Source organism: Hetaerina americana, unplaced genomic scaffold (genome assembly GCF_022747635.1).
Source record: "Hetaerina americana unplaced genomic scaffold, ioHetAmer1.1.p SCAF_2, whole genome shotgun sequence".
Lineage (NCBI taxonomy): Eukaryota > Metazoa > Arthropoda > Insecta > Odonata > Calopterygidae > Hetaerina > Hetaerina americana.
The window spans coordinates 12,561,202-12,580,769 of NW_027286763.1; the positions used below are offsets into that span (position 1 = coordinate 12,561,202).

At 37.0% G+C, this 19,568-nt stretch overlaps 2 protein-coding genes across 2 annotated transcripts in view; both read left to right on the forward strand.

Annotated features, from left to right (window-relative positions):
• The window catches only part of LOC139687423 (octopamine receptor beta-2R-like), a 192,207-nt gene extending 187,193 nt beyond the window's left edge, over positions 1-5,014 (forward strand). Inside the window, exon 8 of the mRNA XM_071584553.1 lies at positions 545-5,014. Coding sequence (XP_071440654.1) covers positions 545-851 — 307 coding nt within the window. The 3' untranslated portion in view covers positions 852-5,014. The remainder of the gene's footprint in view (positions 1-544) is intronic.
• A 12,834-nt stretch (positions 5,015-17,848) lies between these two features.
• Positions 17,849-19,568, forward strand: part of Rrp5 (Ribosomal RNA Processing 5) — a 96,263-nt gene continuing 94,543 nt past the window's right edge. The window contains exons 1-4 of the mRNA XM_071585385.1: positions 17,849-18,019; positions 18,106-18,210; positions 18,287-18,454; positions 18,529-18,693. Coding sequence (XP_071441486.1) covers positions 17,924-18,019; positions 18,106-18,210; positions 18,287-18,454; positions 18,529-18,693 — 534 coding nt within the window. The 5' untranslated portion in view covers positions 17,849-17,923. The remainder of the gene's footprint in view (positions 18,020-18,105; positions 18,211-18,286; positions 18,455-18,528; positions 18,694-19,568) is intronic.

Below are 19,568 nucleotides of genomic sequence, written 5' to 3' on the forward strand. Positions count from 1 at the left end.
TTAAAAATAGCCTACACATATGGCACAATAAGTATCCTGTTGTTTAAGACTGCTAGGGTAGTTCAGCCTGTCTGTCCCAATGTGATCAATAAAATCATGTCTAGTATTGTCCTTTTATTTCATAGATTTCATTATATCTGTGGCCCTCTCTCATAGTTACACCCTGTGTTCTGTCATTGTGAATGCAGCAGGCTCTTGCCTCTCTTCCATTCCTGACAAGAGTTCCGTCATGAGTCAAAGCAGGATTGAGGCGAATAAGCACTCCAAACTCTCTAAGCTAAATTCAGGGAAAATCACTGAACAAAATTGAAATTCATAATGCCACATTTAATGATTGAAATAATACTATGTATGCTCCAAGAAAATTAATTATATTACCAAAGAGAAGTTGGTCATCCAAATCAAAACGTTTTTCGAAATTTCTCCAAGAAGTGTTGGCATTTTCAAAGGTTAGCTTTTATGATGTCATCACATATCTTGTACTCTAAACTTCATTTAATTACTATTGAGGCAAATAATGATTTTTTGTCTTCTTTTTTACCAGCTACTTCAATTCAACGTTAAACCCCCTCATTTACGCATACTTCAACCGTGATTTTCGGGAGGCATTCCGAAATACTTTGCAGTGTGCTTTCTGCAGCCTCTGCCGGAGGCCCCCATCTGACTTGGATGCCCTTGATGCCGCTGCCTACTATCACCACCATGGGGGAGGTGGTCTCGGATCAAGACGTACCTCATCAACCCTCCGATGTGATTTCAATGCTAGGGATAGGACACGGAGTGTGTACTCAGAAACGTATATGAAACACATCGACAGGAGAAGATCATCGGAGTATGGCAGTAGCCTATGATCCAAAGTTTAATTTTCTCCACCCCCTCACGTTGTTGAAAGTGCTACATTAACATATTAGACCTATTGGATGCGGTCCAGTTCAATAAATATGTCAACATAGCAACATACAGCATTGTGCAATCATTTCTAAGGAAATTGACTGTGGATAGTCTTAAGTATTATTGGTAATAAAAAAAATATCTTTCAAATCTGTGATCAAGTTGACTTTTAACAATTCTGAATACTGAACTCTACATTTCTTGAGGAAGACAAGTAATCTGACATTGTGGGAAGATGGGTATCGACTGATGATTCATCAGTATTTCAAAGGACACTATTTGAGTGCAGGAAATGGACAAAACAATAGGTACTCCATAATCAAACTCCTTCACCCCAGAAATATGGTCCATTTGAGTTTATTGTATTACTTTGTCAGTTTTACCTGCCTTTGAAAAAATGATGCAATATCACCCTCACATTTCAAGTTATATTTCAGTTTTAAACTAAAATTATTGAAGATGAATATTTCAATTTCTCCCTGCTTTCGTATTTGATAAAATTAAAATGCCACTAAAAGTACCTAATTTTATTTGCATAAAATGAATGAAACTTGACATTGGTGATTGCATAAAATTTTTACTAATTAAATTCAACAAAAAAGTTTGGTTGGTCTACTAACTGAAGGCACCTTTCAGTCATTCATTGCTGTATTCATGAATTTACAAAATGATTATTTATTTGTACATACAGCACCGCAATAGAAAAAGTAGTTTTTTGGCATGTAAATAAGTGAGTGTGTAATGTGAAAATGTGTGCATAGGTATGATTTGATTTGGGATGCATGATGAGCTGAAAAAACGCTCCCCAAAAAAGCACTTAATGTTAAAATAATGGGTGAATATCTATGGACAAAAACCAAAGCTCAACATTTTTGTTAATTTGAGTATAAGTCTGCTGTAGCCTGTCCTTATGGTGTAAGAGAAAACGTCAAAGCATATTGATGTTGTGCTTTTATATTTTATGACAATTTTGGTATGAATGCCTTACCTACCCTTACGTACATTTTTATAAAAGCATTGGCAAATACAAGGTGCAAATTGGCTTTCTGTGGTATTATGTAATAAGTTTTGTCATATTCCTACATGGTTGCCATTTCACAGGAGTGAGTTGTGATAGCCTATTTCGAAAAATCAGGTTATCTTCTCACAATAAAATTACTCATGTTCTAAACTGCTGGGACAAACATAACACCATGAGCAATATATTCAGTTTTTAGGTCAAGTTATTACTTAAAATCATTTAATTCTTCATCTGAACAGGAAATTTGGGAAAAAAATTTGGCAAGCCTGTGCCTACCAACATTGAAAGAGTTGCCTGCGATCAAAAAGATTATGGCAACTTCATTTTTCAAATGAATATGAGAATTGAATTGTTATTTTGAAGAAATCTACCTACATGGGTAAAAGGCTTGCTAATCTTAATAAAATCAAAATGCAGCAGAATGTTCTTCAAGGACATGGATAGCAAAAATGTGTACCTACCTAGTGAAATATGTGTCAGTGTTTGTAGCTTATTTAGACATTTGTACAAAAATTTTATGTGCATTAGGGAGATGTTTCCAATAAATGAATATACCTTCTTTTTCTAGAAAAAAGAAAGCTGGATACAGCAATGTCAGACCCTACAGAGTAGTAAATTATGTGTGTGTGTGCCTGAAAGTATGTCCAAGTACCGGTAGATCCCACCTACGTCGTCATACAAGTGCTCACAAACAGTAAAATAGATGGAAAATAGAAAACTCAGAAGAAATCTAGGAAATGGAATCCATTAAAGATGATTTTGAAATATGTATGCAGACAAATGGCTGCTCATAATTCAAAGAGTAGTTATGTTAACGTGTTTTGGGTGACAGTTATTTTTTTATACCAAAATGAGTAATAATGAAATGTTATATTTGTGAGTAATATTACTAATGTATTAGATGAAGATGTGAGGAGAGTTAAGGAGGGAGGCAAATCTTGAAATTTTATTTACCAACTGCCTATCTAATTATCCAGGAGGGTAATGGTTCTAGCAATTTAAATTTATCCTTAATTTATCTAATTGATGAAATTTGAGTTACAACAAGTTTAATAGGTGCCTGAATAATATTTCTTATGATTTCATCATTTATTTGTCATATTATTTTATATGAATATCATTTTAATTGGTAAAAGCTTGACAAGCTCTATTTATCTGTTTTTTTAAACCTCTCAACATCTATTAAGGTCATTTTTTCAACTGGGTAGGCCTATCTTTGGTTACACAACTGTATTAAGTTGAATATGGCCCTAATATTAGATTTATTGCAAAATTTATTGTGATATTAATTTCTATGTTAAATGCTTTAACAATGAAGTTGCAGGATGCATACTGGCAATTAAAAAGAGAGATAATTATTGCTGTGATGCTACTTATGTAGAAGATCCATATGTGTTTGCCCTAACGTTGTACGTTGAGTGCTTAATCTTTATTAATATTTTACTATAGCAATAAATACCCATTTCTATTAATGTCAAGGTAATAGTTACCATAGTTAGAGGGTTAAGTTAGAGAAGATGAGTTTATCAGAGTCACAACAGCAATATTTTTTGTCAAGGCAATAATATTATTTTCATACAGATCTATTTTAAGGGATTAAAATTGAAAACTCTTTATTTTCAATACACTCATAGTGAATTCTATATCTTCATATTTCTCTCCTTACTCTCCAAGCAAAAAGTAACCTCAAGGAGTATTATGTAATTGTATGTAAGTGTATATATTTTGTTGTAATGCTGTCACCAGATAAAGCAAAAAATCAGATCCTACTGCTAAGGGGAAAACACAAACGTCTTAAGGAAAGAAAGCATTTCCAACCAGTTTCTCAGAAAATGTTGTCTATGGTACTGTTAATGTTAAAAAAGTGTTTACTGTCGTGTTTTACTTTCATGCATAATGATAGAAATTTGATCTACTTTCAAATCCACCTATAACCTTGCCCACCACTCTCTGGTCCAAAAATGCAATCAAAATTAAGTGTTTGATGCTCAACCATATCCTATGAGTACAATCATTGTCTACCTACCCAATGTTATAATGTTATGATATATGTGGTCCTTGGTCCATGTACATAAAAGAGTATTAGTGAGAAGAAAAAAGGATTTTATCGAAAACTGGCTAATGCTTCTTAGTTTTCTTGGCTAAGACTTCAACTAATGAAATGAAATTGTGTACCTGCTTTCAATATGTCCAGAGCAAATTTTCCCTGGTACCTTTTTATTATGAGTAATTTCTTTTATTATTTGAAGGAAATATATATTATATATAATGCACACATTTCTTTGCATTTTGGATGCACTTATTGGAGTTTATTTTTAGTAATAGAGAATCACTACAGAAGGCCTTGCCTCAAAAAACAGTTTGTTTTATATTGACATTGATTTCATCATAAAACTTTGTCATTTTCTTGGTTGTTAGAAATTCATGAGAATCTAAATTGACTTTCAAGAATTAACTCTCAGAAATACTTCTTCCTGATTCATAGTTGGATAGTATTTCAGAATTTCGACTTCCAGAGTGTTTTCTGGGCCTGCTGATAATATTGTGATTGAATAAATTGCGATGACACATATCGAGTGATTTTTATGGCTGCACTACTAAAATATTCTACTGATGCCAAATAGCACAGGTTGCTACCTTTCCCAGAATGAAACTATGTTCCTTAGATCAAGGATGGTCATTTTCAAAAGAATCAGGACTTCGTATGAGAATGCAACAAGCCATTTCTCTCTCTCATTGAACATCCACCCTACTGAAACTCCTGAGTAATAGTATAATGGTTAAGTTTATTAATACCAGTGCTCAGTTTCAAGGGTGCCTGCCTGTCTCAGTCTTTGTCACTCATCAGAACTCATTTAAGCAGATGTATTATTACTTCACATATTCCTCTCCTTTCTCATGTCCCCATTGTTTCACTGTTATCCTCCCCTTTCCTTCTTCTGTCCATCCAGCTGTGATACTCTACAGCATGGTGGTAGTCCCCAATGCTGCAGTCACAGGATAAATATATAAAAAATATTCTATCAAATCTTCATTTACTGTCTCTATTCAAAAAATGGGCAATTTATCATTTTTGTAAATTAACCTCATCTCAATTTTAAAAGTGCTTTATTTTCATTATCTCACTATTGAGGTACAAAATGTAATAAAACTAATTGAAGGTATTTTGTAGCATTGAAATATTATTTCATGTTATGGAAACTTTCTAGCAATTAAAGGATGTTTTGTGATTTGAAAGAATTACTTGGATGCACTATGAGTAAGATGCAATAGGCAAAAATGTGAACACATATAATGCCTATTCTTTTTGAATGTTTATTATTCCTTATAGGACTCATTTCTTGTACAGAAAATCATTACCGAAAAGAAAATATTAGCCAAAAGATTTACAGGGATGAGAAAATAGAGTGCCAAATGACACAAAAACAAGCGAATCGAGTGTATTTTTTATTTTCCAGCACATCCTCTTAATCTGTACAAATGGCACTCTTAACAATATTTAGTCCTTCAATGCAATTGAGGTTTTGGTTGTTGCAAAACTTACATTACCATTTAAATACGTTCAACTCCAGGACTCTTATATTGAAAATTCTGCTATTTCTCTGGTTATTACTCAGTCAAAAAGTTTGAAGCAAAAGAGAAATAGTGTTTTCTCATTCATTGGCACTTAAATTAAAGATCCAGATGGATAAGCCCTTTGGTCTGTGAAAATTATTTTCTCATTTACTGAAGGGGTTTTAGACTGCAATTTAGTAAGCAGACTGAAGATATTGATTTAGCAATGGTACTAACAACAGACATTTATTATGATTTCAGTGGTAGAAGACTTAGCTGCCATAAAAGTGGAAGTCTTGACTGCCTCAATAAATAGGATCTTAGCCGCCTTGGCAGTAGGTATCTTACCAAAATCAAGAGTGCAAACAATAGTTACTACAATATTCTTTCCTAAAAACATTTTCTCTTAAATATCATGCCAGAATTACCCCAGTATTTTACAGTCAATTATAATTTCATCAAAATCATGTCACCTCTACCTGTAATATTATGGGATGCAATAATATCCAGCTCTGAAACTCAAAATATCCATAAAATGTTAATTTAAAATTCCATCAATAAAATTTCATGGCTCAAAATGATCACCTTCAAATATCTCTATAATGTTCAAAAAGGTACCCTTTTGGTATTTTTTCATAGACATTCAAAATTTTCACATGTAATATTGCATGAACCTGAAAAAGATATTATATATATGTATATGTACCTTGCTCTGTGGTTAAATACCTTTTCATATAATCAGGCTCATCTCCCTTCTCACAGTTCCAAAAATTGTCTGCATGCACATCATTGTAAGATGTTGGATTTTAATTGTTTGTAGAACGTACAGGTACTTTGACGAGTTTCAGTTGACACTGATAGTCTTGTTCATGAAAGGTGACCAAAGAGAATGTCTACAGGGGAAGCATCTGAGCCCTTTCACAGGAATGGTCAAATAAGCACAAACTAAACCTCTTAGAGGCCCACCATCCTTATCACTCTTTTCCTATTCCTGTCTAATGATATGCACATCCTTTTTAGAAAGGCCATTGATCTGATAGGGGTGTGGTCTTCTATGTAGTTTGCACTTCAATATCCTTTTTCTTGAAATATTTTTCACTGTTCCATGATAAAATTGGCATTCCCAAGGTTAACACTTAGGACCCTTGATAGCTCATGGACCACACTGATATTTTGCATTGAGTATGCAAAAGCGCTTGAAGAGGGATTAGGGAAAAGATTTCAGATGACCAATTATTACCATTGACAATTTTTATGACAAACTTTTAACATACATGGAGCAGTGATCAGTAAGTGAGGAGATGTTAAGAGAAAACGTGATATAACCTAGAGAAGTGTGTATAATGGTGGCAGATGATAGAAAGAAAGAAATCCAAGAGGTGATTGAGTAGTTTAAGAAAAGGGTGTGGTGAAGTAACCCAAATTTGGGGGCAGTATTCATGGACAGAAGGAAGGGCAAAGAAAAAGTTTTGAGAGCTGGCTACATTAGATACTTCTCTATAAAGGTAACTTAAGCCCACAAGTGGCATAGCAATAGAGCAAATTCTTTAGATGTGCTCATGATAGAGAAGTTTATTGTCAAAGATGACACCCAGACCTTTTTGAGTTTTGACTGTGGGAATTACCAGATTATAAATTTTATAATCATGTTCACAGAATGATTTATGGAGAGTGAAGGAGAAAGTATTTGTTTTGGCAAAATTTATTTTTAGTAGTAGAAGTCACAGAGACAACAGAAGAGTGAACACCATCAATGACGGACAAATATTTCTGTTTTTATTGGGAATGAAGACAAAATTTCCCAAAATCTACCATGAATATTATAGCAATTCTCCAGTTTGTAAAGTAGCAATTGGTGACTTATTTTGTTGACAGCTTTTGCAAAATTGATAAAGCAGATGTCAAATAATTAGCACTCTTAGGCCTGAATGGAGTTATGTTGCAAAACTGAAAGGTTGCTACTATAGAAATGAAGGGAAGAGTAAAAGACAAAAGTTTTGGATGAATAATATGGTAGAAGGAAGATAGTCTAGCAAGACTTAATGGAATTTTTTTATCAGATTTGAAGAAGATAAAATATTACCATTTCCCACACTGTGGAAGAACATCCCACCAAAAAATAATGGTTATACACATTATTATTTGGTAATCTACCGGTTAAGGTAGGTTTTTGGATGGACATAATTACTAATTAAATAATTTGTGACCCCTAGCAAAACACAACATCCCACTCTACATCAGGTCCCTCTTCATCTCTGAGTACTTTCTTCTTCCCTTCATCCCGTCCAACATCCCTATCCTGTTCCTTCCCTTTCCTCGTTTACCTAACATTCTCCCCTCTATTACAGTCTTCAACATCCCGCTGCCGGTCAATACCCCCTTCATCCACTTTTCCTGCCTCCATAGAATTTCTCCCAACAGACCCCTCTCTTCGCCCACCATACAAAGTACTTCCTCATTTGTTTTCTTCTCAGTCCATTTCACCTTCTCCATTCTTCTCCACACCCACATTTCAAAAGCCTCCAGGGCACGTCTATCCTCCTCCTTCAATTACCACGTTTCCACGCCGTACATAGCTACGCTCCATATCAAAGTTTTTACGAGTCTTTTCTTAATATCCTTACTCAGCGTCCCACTCATCAACTCCCTCCTCCTTGTGAAAGCCTCTTTGCCTAGCGCAATTCTTCTCCTTACGTCCTTACTACTTTGACCATGTTGGTCCAAAACACTGCCGAGATACGTAAACTGTTCTACCTGCTCTAGTTTTTGTCCTCCTATTTTAATGTTTAGCTTAGCCGTTTTCTTTCTGGAAAATCGCATAACCTTTGTTTTATTAATATTGATTCTCATCCCATACCTGTCGCACTGAATTTCCAATTCACTCAGCAATGCTTGCAACCCCTAGGCTGACTGACAAACTAAAGCTTGGTCATCAGCAAACCTAACTGATTTTACGAATTCCCCGCCCACTTTCATTCCTACCTCCAGTTCTTCCCATGCCTCTTTAATCATTTCCTCTGCATACAGGTTGAACAGCAACGGTGATAATGGGCAACCCTGCCTTACACCTCTTCCTAACACTGCCCATCCGGACTCCCCATTGCCCATCTGAACCTGAGCAGTCTGAGACATGTACAGGTTGAGGATTAGTCTCATTTCCCTCCATTGTATTCCTATTTCCTTTAATACACTCATTAGGTGTTCCCAATTCACTCTATCAAACGCTTTTTCGAAATCTACGAAACAGGCAAATACCTCCTGGTTGTGTTCTATATTCCTCTCGATTAATAATCTCATTACTGAAATGGCATCACGCGTACATCTCCCCTTCCTAAACTGTAATCATTTGCCCTACTCTCTATCCTTTTGTTTATGATCCGGTCATACACATATAGAATGGAAACGGATGGTCAAAGCAGGAGCAGCATTTCTCAGAAGCATATCTAGTAGAATCAGAAGTTTGTCTCTCATTACCTATTCTCACAATTTTTTTCATAGCTTAACTTATCAGTAAAGGACCATCACTTGAATTCATGGACACTGATTTAAATGTTACATGATTCGAACATTGCTTATCTTTTTATTAAAGGATACCCTCACTTTTGTCTTTTGGTAGTAGTTCTGGTGGGTCTTGTTCTTAAGCCACTTGATCCTCTCACTCCTCTCCTTCCTCAACCAGTTGGACCCCAAGTTCCACTGGTTCCCTACTGGTTGAGTATCAGATCAGCAAGGCATCCACTTGTGACCCCAAACTCAGAAAAAAAGTTGTACCTTTGATAACCCTCCAAGACCACCTTTACATCACATGTATTTTCACATGTTCTAAGAAAATCATGCCCCTGGCCGTTCAATCTAATTCCTGGCGTTCCAATCACCCATCACTTTCAAAAGTTCCCTTCCAGTGGAACCTGCAACTATTTCCACTAATTAATTATGTACCCTGATAACTGCTTCCTCCCTGTGATTGCTTTGTGCCATATAGGCCTAACAATGACCAAGTTCGTTGTTTCAGCTTTTACTTCTACAAACAATATTCTATCAATCGCTTGTTCTAATGTTTACCACGATTCTTCCTACCTTTCTATTCAGCATTATTGGCCTAATTGGCTCCCTTCCCCACTATTACTATCGCTCCGGTAATCCTTGCTATCCTTCCATGTCTCTCCCACAGCCAAAAAATAGTTAATTTTATATTTCCCACTTCCATCTATCGCTTTACATTTTCTGATTTTTCTGTCCTCAACATTGTCCAAACATTCTAAATCCCTTTTTTAACTGGCTTCGGTCCTCTTCTTTGTTTTCTGTGCTCCTGCTGTTGATTTCACTTTGTCAAGATTTTGTGAGATGACGACTGCGGAAGACTTGCCCATGGCGCTAGTACGACAGACGGCCGAATAGTGGGTCGAATCCCGGAGTTGCTCAAGCCCGGAGTTGCCAAGACTCAAATATATACTTGTTTGTCATCATATCTTGCGACAGATGTTTGAGGTGGTTCCCCATTGCTCTCCCTCTCATTTTTCAATCAAATCCTTGCATAAACATTTTTCATCACATCCCTGGATTACCACCATCCTCTGCAAAGCCCAGCAATTCCGTTTTCTTTACCTATGTAACCTAGTGTCTGACCTTAGCCTACAGTTAACATCACCTCTTCCGCCACCTTCAGCCTTGGGTAAACTCCTCCTTGCAACCCTCTCTAACCAACCACCCCCTCCAAAGGACATACATGTAGTTCCAAAAAGGATATCAAAAAAGGATTCTCCACCCCAGCCCCCACCGGTTAGTCATGCAGTCAACCTCTCTTCCATTGAACTCGATGAAGATGAAATTTTGATATTATCCAAAAAACCTCTCTCTCTCTCTCTCTCTCTCTCTCTCTCTCTCCAGCTTTGAAATTTAACAAAATAGCGTTAATATCCGATGCTCTCAACTTCTGTCGAAAGATGTCGCTTCTGTCTGCTGTAAAACACATTCTACATCCAATCAACTCATTCCTGCGCAAATCACGGCCACCTCTACTCACGAACCGAAATGCCTGGTACATCCCAACCGGTTGGCATACTATTTGCACAGCTACTCTATAAATCATCTCGCCATCGACTTGTCAACTCAATGAGACCTGAAAATGACCTCTCCACTCATGAAATTGGGGCTAATCACCTTTCTTCCGTACTTACTCGCCGCATCATCCCTTCCTCTTTCCAATGTACAGTATACGACGGCCCAAATCCAACGCCGATGCCTCTTGGAACCAAATGCAGAAGGTGACCAAATAATGTTTTGCTATCCTGTAGGACGACTCCCTTTCCTCAAAACTTGTGCCCCGCTGTCCCGCCGTCTCCTACAAGCAACTCGCCAACATCCGCAACATTCCAAAGAAACTGCGGAAGATGCCGCAACAGTAACTTTTAACGGAATCATTCGCTAATGTGCATTTCAATGCAACATTGTACGTAATCACCTCCTGCCAACCACAAACCCTTCCATCGAGGGAGCTCTCGGCTCTTCCTGCCTCTGCCTTCAGGTACGATGTAAAATATGCCCTGTCGCCCTCTTCCATTCCGTACTTACCAGTCGTAATAGTCTTATTCCATTGATATAGAGAGAAATGTAATAAATATATCTTACCACATTCATGCCTTTTTTTATCCCGTCGTTGAGTTAATCTTTGAGCATGTGCAAGATAGGATACGCAATGTAAGTAGAAATAAATTGGAGAATAGGAATAGATTGGAGGGAAAGGAGGCTAATACGCAACCTGTACATGTCTCAGACTGCTCAGGTTCGGGTGGGGAACGGGGAGTCCGGATGGGCAGTGTTAGGAAGAGGCGTAAGGCAGGGTTGCCCATTATCACCGTTGCTGTACAACCTGTATGCAGAGGAAATGACTAAAGAGGCATGGGAAGAACTGGAGGTAGGAATGAAAGTGGGCGGGAATTCGTAAAATCAGTTAGGTTTGCTGATGACCAAGTTTTAGTTGGTCAGTCAGCCAAGGGGTTGCAAGCATTGCTGAGTGAATTGGAAATTCAGTGCGACAGGTATGGGATGAGAATCAATATTAATAAAAGAAAGGTTATGCGATTTTCTAGAAAGAAAAAGGCCAAGCTTAACATTAAAATAGGAGGGCAAAAACTAGAGCAGGTAGAACAGTTTACGTATCCCGGAAGTGTTTTGGACCAACACGGTCGAAGTAGTAGGGACGTGAGGAGAACAATTGCGCTTGGCAAATAGGCTTTCACAAGGAGGAGTGAGTTGATGACGGGGACGTTGAGTAAGGATGTTAAGAAAAGACTCGTCAAAACTTTGATATGGAGCGTAGCTATGTACGGCGCGGAAACGTGGTCATTGAAGGAGGAGGATAGACGTGCACTGGAGGCTTTTGAAATGTGGGTGTGGAGAAGAATGGAGAAGGTGAAATGGACTGAGAAGAAAACAAATGAGGAAGTACTTTGTATGGTGGGCGAAGAGAGGGGTCTGTTGGGAGAAATTCTATGGAGGCAGGAAAAGTGGATGAAGGGGGTATTGACCGGCAGCGGGATGTTGAAGACTGTAATAGAGGGGAGAATGTTAGGTAAACGAGGAAAGGGAAGGAACAGGATAGGGATGTTGGACGGGATGAAGGGAAGAAGAAAGTACTCAGAGATGAAGAGGGACCTGATGTAGAGTGGGATGTTGTGTTTTGCTAGGGGTCACAAATTATTTAATTAGTAATTATGTCCATCCAAAAACCTACCGTAACCGGTAGATTACCTAATAATAATAATGTAAGTAGGAGTTGCAAGTACTTGGTGTACAACAACGATCGAAGTCAACCATCTGTAGGTATTATGTTTGTTGCTACCGAATTAACCACGTCATAGCGACGACCACTGTTGATTTCAGTGCGTACATTTAATGGACAACATTCTGAAAAGACCAACGTCTTTAAAATTAATTCGGGCCAACTCTTTGGTAAATGTAGTGCCCGAATAGGAATTTTTTTAACCACCTTCTATAAATACTATTCAGCCAGTTAACTCAAATAATTATAATGATTCATCATGGTATTTATCGTGTGCATAAAACCTTTGTAAGTATTTATCCCAATGATCCCATGATTTTTCCAACGAGCAGATATTGTGGGTCGTATAGACCTTACATTTAGAATTTAATATTCTTTTGCACAAGAGATATAACAGTGAAATCGTCATTTCCAGCTCTCTCAAAGCCATCTTCCATTTTGCAATAGTAATGGGCCTGCTGTTTTAACCAAGTGTTAGAAGATCAATGGCCCGATTAAATTTTAAATATTTCACTTATATGATTCACTTTCTTTCGCGATATGATTTTCGAGCTATGCTATGTGCACAAAAGCAACAAAACACAATGTGCTCTTGAACATTCCTCCATCCTTCAAACTCAGAATTAACAGTTTCGCCGACGAATCGCCATAGTTAAATTTTGTATCATCCAAGAACCTTTATAGCAAAATGAGCGAAGATGGTAGTCAGGTGACATTTTTCGTATATTTTATCTAAAATACCCTTAAATTAGTAATCAAAATAACTAATAAAACTTATTATGACTTTCTTTCCAGATCGCTTTTAGAAAATCTGTAGATAATGATGAAGGTCTTTTGGGAGACGATGAAGGAGAATCATCATGCCCAGAAAGTCATAACCCAAAAAGGGGACAACGACGTAGAGAGAAATTCCAGGTTCCCAATTACTTTTCATTTCTTTGGAATTCAGACTAAATATTTTATTGTTACTTTAATTTATTGACAGCTAATACATATGAATAGAATACCCAAGCCATTAGAAATTGAAATACTTGCTGTTGTTTGCCCAAAAGTAATCAGATGCATCGGAAAATTCCCTCTGAAAAAGTTTTAGGCTATTCCTAAAAATATGTAAAATTGAAAATTAATTTGTTTGCTTGGGGACCACTCACACCAAGACGGTACAGGGTAAGGCCTTCTGATTTCTTGCATAAATAGGTAACAAATTTATAAAATGACATGGGCTAGATTTAATTTGGATATAATTTTCTGGACAATTTTGAGATCGAATAAACCAATTTTCAAAAAACTTCTTTTTGACACACAAATGGCAGAATATGCCCATCTCAAAATTTGGATTTCAATCCAGTCACTTCAATGAGGAGTGACGATTAAACTGTCACCTTTAAAGAGCCATTGCATCATTTAATAACGCATATTATGATAATACCGGCAGCTAGGTGCTCTTCGTGCATTGTAAACAGCTCCCCGAAAAATTGATGGTCTCGCATTATTTCTTTGAGAGATAACTTTGTAGGTGTGTCAGTTTGTTTTTCCGAGTTCACTATTGATTATGCCTGGCAAAATCTGTCCACCTGGTACCTACAAGGTGTGTGGCAGGAGATGATTACACACCTGTAATTCAACATCAAAAATTAAAATTTTTCTTAGGTTTTAGATACAATATGGTTTTGAAACTTATAATTAAATTAATTAGATCAAATGAACTACAAGTGCATTATGGCCTGGGTTCGATTCCGGATGACGCCGCCTGTTATCCTCAGCTTCTATATATCTACATGGTAACTGTCCACCACCGTTCGGGTGCATGGCAGTGGTAATTACACACCTGAGCAATCGATATAAAAAAGTAAATCTTTCTTAATCTTTAGCCACAGTATAATTCTGTAAAATTTCTGGTTTTGTTTTGTACCGTGCGGAAATATGATCATTGAAGCAGGATGATAGCCGTAGATTGGAGGCTTTTTAAATGTGGGCGCGGAGAAGGATGGAGAAGAAGAAGTGGAGAGAAAGGAAAATTAACGAGAAAATAGTTGGGATGGCGGGCGAGGAGAGGGGTTCGTTGGGAAATATCCAAAGGGGGCACGAAAGGTGGATGCGGGGCATTTTTATTGGCAGTGGAATATTGACGTCTCAGATAGAGCGTTATAGAATGTTAGGCAATGGACTATGGACAGAATGAAGGGAGGAAAGAAGTATGTGGAATTGTGTGCATGTAGAAGGATTGACTTATTGTAGCATAGGATGTCGTTTTGCGTTTTGTAGGGGAGGCAAGAGAATGTAATGATTTACCGTTGGCAGGCTGAGCCCATCCAAAAATCAACCTTAATAGGTAGAATACCAAACAATTATTGCAAGCAGCCCAACTTCGTTCTTATGGGTGATTTGGAAAAGCAAATTCCTCTGCAAAAAAACTAATGGTGTTGGTGTCATGACATTTTTCAGTGTTAACTTTTATGTAACTGTTTTGCTGTTGAGGTCTCTTTACTTACGCATGCATGAGAGTGATAGCAATTACATTATTTTCTTTGATAAAAATCCTTTGTTTTTTCATGATCGAACAGAACTACATAGGTCATTGATATAAAGCCGAGTGATAGTCATGAAGGGGTGGACATCTTGGGTCATAAGCATTTCAATTCCTGGTATCTTATGCTCACAGAGCGTATTTCTTGTGGAAATTATATATTGCATAATATTTCATATGGAAATATTTAGGCCGTAAATTTAAATAAGTAAAAAAATACAATGGAGAAACACCTAGTCAGAAACCGAAGTCACTTTAGAAATATTAAAAATATTGAATTTACTAGTCGGAACAACATTAAACATTGCAAAGATATCAGGAATATTCGTAGGTGCGTGTGTATGTTAGTTGGTAGTTTGTGTGTATGTGTGTGGGTTTTGCATGAATGTATACCATGTTTTGTTTTTTGATTGCATAAATATTTGTCTTTTGCATGCAGTTTTTTTTCTTGATTGTGTGTGGTACCATACAACTCCCCGCCACCCGCCCTTGCAGCGGCTTGCGGGGTATTAAGTAGATGTAGCTCAAGCAGTACGAGCATGCAACATGCAATCTTTAGCCAGGTGACTCGAGTCTCCCTGGTGTTCCACATCTTTCTCTTGAGATTTTACATATTATTCCCTTCTACGCTGTACGGGTTTTCGTTCTTAATAAATAAATATGTGAGCACAAATTATGTATGTATAAGGGCATAGACTTATACATAAGGTGAAAGCCACCGGTCAAAACTGACACTGGTAGTAGGTCCCTCAATATTAGAATTACGAGTTATTATTTTTGAATAACTGTGTGATTTTACTGATAGTTTAAATTTATTTCCATTATATTTATATAAACAAACATTTTAAAATGGAATTAATGCCAGGAAAATTCAGAAAAATATTAACAGTTCGTCTTTGTATCAATTTCAGCAACATGGTGGTTCCAGCAAATACATAACTAGTGGAGAAAAGAGTAGCAGTGATAGCAGTGATGATTATATTCAGATTGTGAGAAAGTCTTGTACCAGATGGATCCCAAAGGGTTATCTCAGAACTCTTTTTCTGAATAGAGATCATAATAGATCAAGAATTTCGACAGGAAAAAATTTCCAAAATTCAAAAGAAACTCATCGGTGCCAGAAAGGAAGTGAATCAATATGTATTGATTTCCATTGGAAAAAAGAGTTTTTTAATGGAATCTGCCTAAGATGTGAACGAAAGGAAAACAACTCCCTTTTTGCACACATTGGAATGGGCCATCAAGCATTTTGCTACCAATGTGCAAAAATGTGGTGGAGATATCATAAAAACTGTCCTATCTGTAGCAAAAGAATTATTCAAGTTCTACGTATTTTTCATGCCTAACCTGTACGTAAAATAGTTTTAAATCATCCCATTACCCAAAGTTACATTAATTTATAGAAAAATTAAAAATGAAATAAACTTTTATGCATATTTTTGAGTGCTAAATTCATGACTAAATGCCAGTAATCGATTATTGGTTTTCATAACCGTTCCCCGTGGAAAGTATAGGGTTAAAACGAGATGGTCATCTGCTGTGGTATTTGGTTTCACATTTTTTGGTCAACCCTATCGTCTTCCCTTAACAACTCAGAGATAAAATAATCTTTCTGTCATCGCGGACGAGGAATTCTCGTAAAACATATGAATAAAAACTTCTTTTTCTATTGGTATCAGTTATTGGGAGACTTGGACCAGTTTACTAATCCTATATTGCGTCGTTTTAACAGACTCGAGATATAATTATTTTCTTTCCGTTAAAATCAGCACACAAACGAAGAGATAAAGACAAAACTCGGGGCTGATTGTATGTGCACCCTGCCATGTATGTTTACGATGTACTTCGGTTGCAAGTAATCGATGTAGATTATTCCGCGTCCATTCCAAAAACCCGTGAGTATCACCTTGTTGACCGGGCTCACCGCCTTCGTCTTCTTCGAAGCCAGATCCCCTTTAGAAGCGCTCTGTTTCGACTTCCTTTTTGCCACGCAATTATTCGTGAGAGCGAAACTGAAATTACTCTACCTTGTGATATACCTGTGGCCTGTACAATTTCATTAAATTTGATTCGTCGATCACTCAAAACCAAATCGTGGATTTTGACAATAATTTCGGATTAAGTCGCTTCCACTGGACGCTCCGAACGAAATTCATCATTTTTGAATATACGTTCACATTTATATTCATCAAACCAATTCTAAATAATCGAAAATACAGGTGCAGTAGTGCCATGAACTTAAGCAACTCGACTTTGATCTCTTTTGGTGCTAGTCCTTTTAAATAAAAGCGTTCTGTTGCCGCACGAAACTCACTGTTTCGATTTTTAACATAGACAAACATTTGTTCAATTGACTAAGAAACTAAAACCACGTACTAGATATAGCTGAAACTTTTGTAGTAGTCTAGTGAGAGATGAAGCTTACTCAAAGCAAACCTTTTTCCGATGCCACGAGTGCCATCGCTTGGATTTTCTAAGGAAGTATTAAACGACCTACGTAATACCCTTGAATCCAACTGTTGCTGGAAGCAAAAATGTTGTAGATACATTGGATGTACTTACTATGATCATTCACAGCAGCTTTCCGAACGGAATCGACATGTTTTGGTATGATGCCGGGCGATGGTATTTGACACTTTAATTGCCATCAACTAAAGTTCAGCCATTTAAGATACGCTTAAAAAAGTCGTAGGTGTGTGCTTGGCGTAGTTCCAGTATGTATCCTTCAACATTTAGTGTGTTTATGTGCCAGTCTCACCAAGTTGATTGCGGAACAGGAGACAGCCGCGTTACTTGATTCCCACGCACAAATGATCTGTAGGAGGATAAGTCTCTTTACATACTAGACTACCTACTTCATTCAAATTTTACTTCTGTTCCAATTGCATAATGGTTTGGACGCAGCCGTTCACCGCCGGAGGGAATGGGCAGAGGGAACGTTTTGAACTTCCCACTTAGTAACTGGGCGCGCGAGTGGCTCCTTCGGCGTCATCGGCAAACCCACAAAAACATAACATATTACCAATGCGCATCAGGCACATGGTATGAACCGTTACATGTTCATGTGGGAACGTGTAGACCGGTCAATTGTAAACAAAAGTTGAGATCTGTATTGCTACTCCATTTATAAACTAATTTATTTGAATAAATGGCGATACAGAAAGAACGATGCTTTCCACGAGGTGGTAAGAAGTTAACTGTCAACAAGTTAACGAAAGCTAAACGGAAAGTTAAGAAAGTCCAGGTACGGTGAAAGAATTTTTTACAGTTTCATGTCGTGATATCTGAGTTTGATGTACACCACTGATTATTATTGTTTTCCTCATTTAGCTTTTTGATACAAGTAAGAAAAAGGCCAAAAGTAAGAAAAATGCCAAAAGGCCGCAAGACCTAGAGCAAACTGAACATCTCGTGGCTGAACCTCTTAGTTATCGAGTAAGTTTTTATTTGTCTTTTTGTGTGATAATTTCGCCTTAATTGTATTTATTCATTACACGCACATTTTTTGTAGTCTCTTTCTGAAGGAATGACACTTCTTGGCTGTGTTATCGGTGTTACCGACTACTACGTTCGTCTATCTTTACCAGGCCGTCTGGTTGGACAGGTGACGATTGCAAATGTATCTGGATGCTATTCTAAAATTATAAGGTCTTTGTTGGACAAGAAAGAGGTGTCTGAGGTAGGTATCTGGGAATGGAATAGTTTGGGTCGGTAATTTGTGGAATAAATCTCCAATGTTTTGTTTACTTTCAGAAATATTATGAATTGAAGGAGATGTTTCAACCTGGACAGTTTGTTGTGGCAAAAGTACAAAAAATCACCAAGCATGAACACAAGAATGGTTACAAATTGAACCTAACCTTAGATCCAGCATGCGTTAATTTTAATTATTCACATTCTCTGATGAAGAGTGGAATGGTTCGTATATTTTCTATTTTCATTCCTAATTAAAATTTTACAACATTTATATGACAATTAAAAAGTTGTCGCATAGTGGCATACGCCTACTATGACAGATATCAAGCTCTAATATAAAAGTAAGATAATTAATTATAACCATAAATATTTATGTAAACAAAGGTTGTCTTCAGTTGAATATATTTCCAACAACAGCATCAAAATATTCCTATGTGGCGTAAATGGTTTAAGTCACATATCTTCTGTGTATTACACTGTTGGATTTTATTATGTCCACCTTAATGCATCTCTGGTGTATTGTTGAAAAGCTATACCTCAAGTAGTGAAAAGCTTGAGGCTTCATAATAATAAAAATATTTATTGTCCTGGGACAGTGTAGTCCCCACAGAACAAATTAATGTAAAGTCATTGTGATAATAAAGGAAGAGAGCTTAGGTGAACATAATAATAATAATGTAACAAATTTTCCAAATGCATATTTTGCATGGTTTGTATGGATGAACATTCCAACCCCTGCTACACAACCTAAGCCTAAAGCCTTGCTAGGGACACAATCTAATCCCACATGAGAACTAACTCCTCGTCAAGTCTGTTTGCATTCTATCTTTCTTCATTCCATTCAACCTTAATGTTTTTGCCTCTTAATGTTTCTTCCTCGCTTGCCTAACATTCTTCCCTCCTTCAGTCTTCAACATCCTGTTGCTTAATATTAAAATGCCTATGACTTCGTCTTTTGTTTTCTTCCATCCATTTTACTTTTTCTGTTCTTCTACAAACTCGTTTAACCTCTAAATCTATACCTCTCATCTTGCTTCAATGATCATGTTTCCGTACCATGCTAAACCATGATCCATTACAAAATTTTCACTTATCTT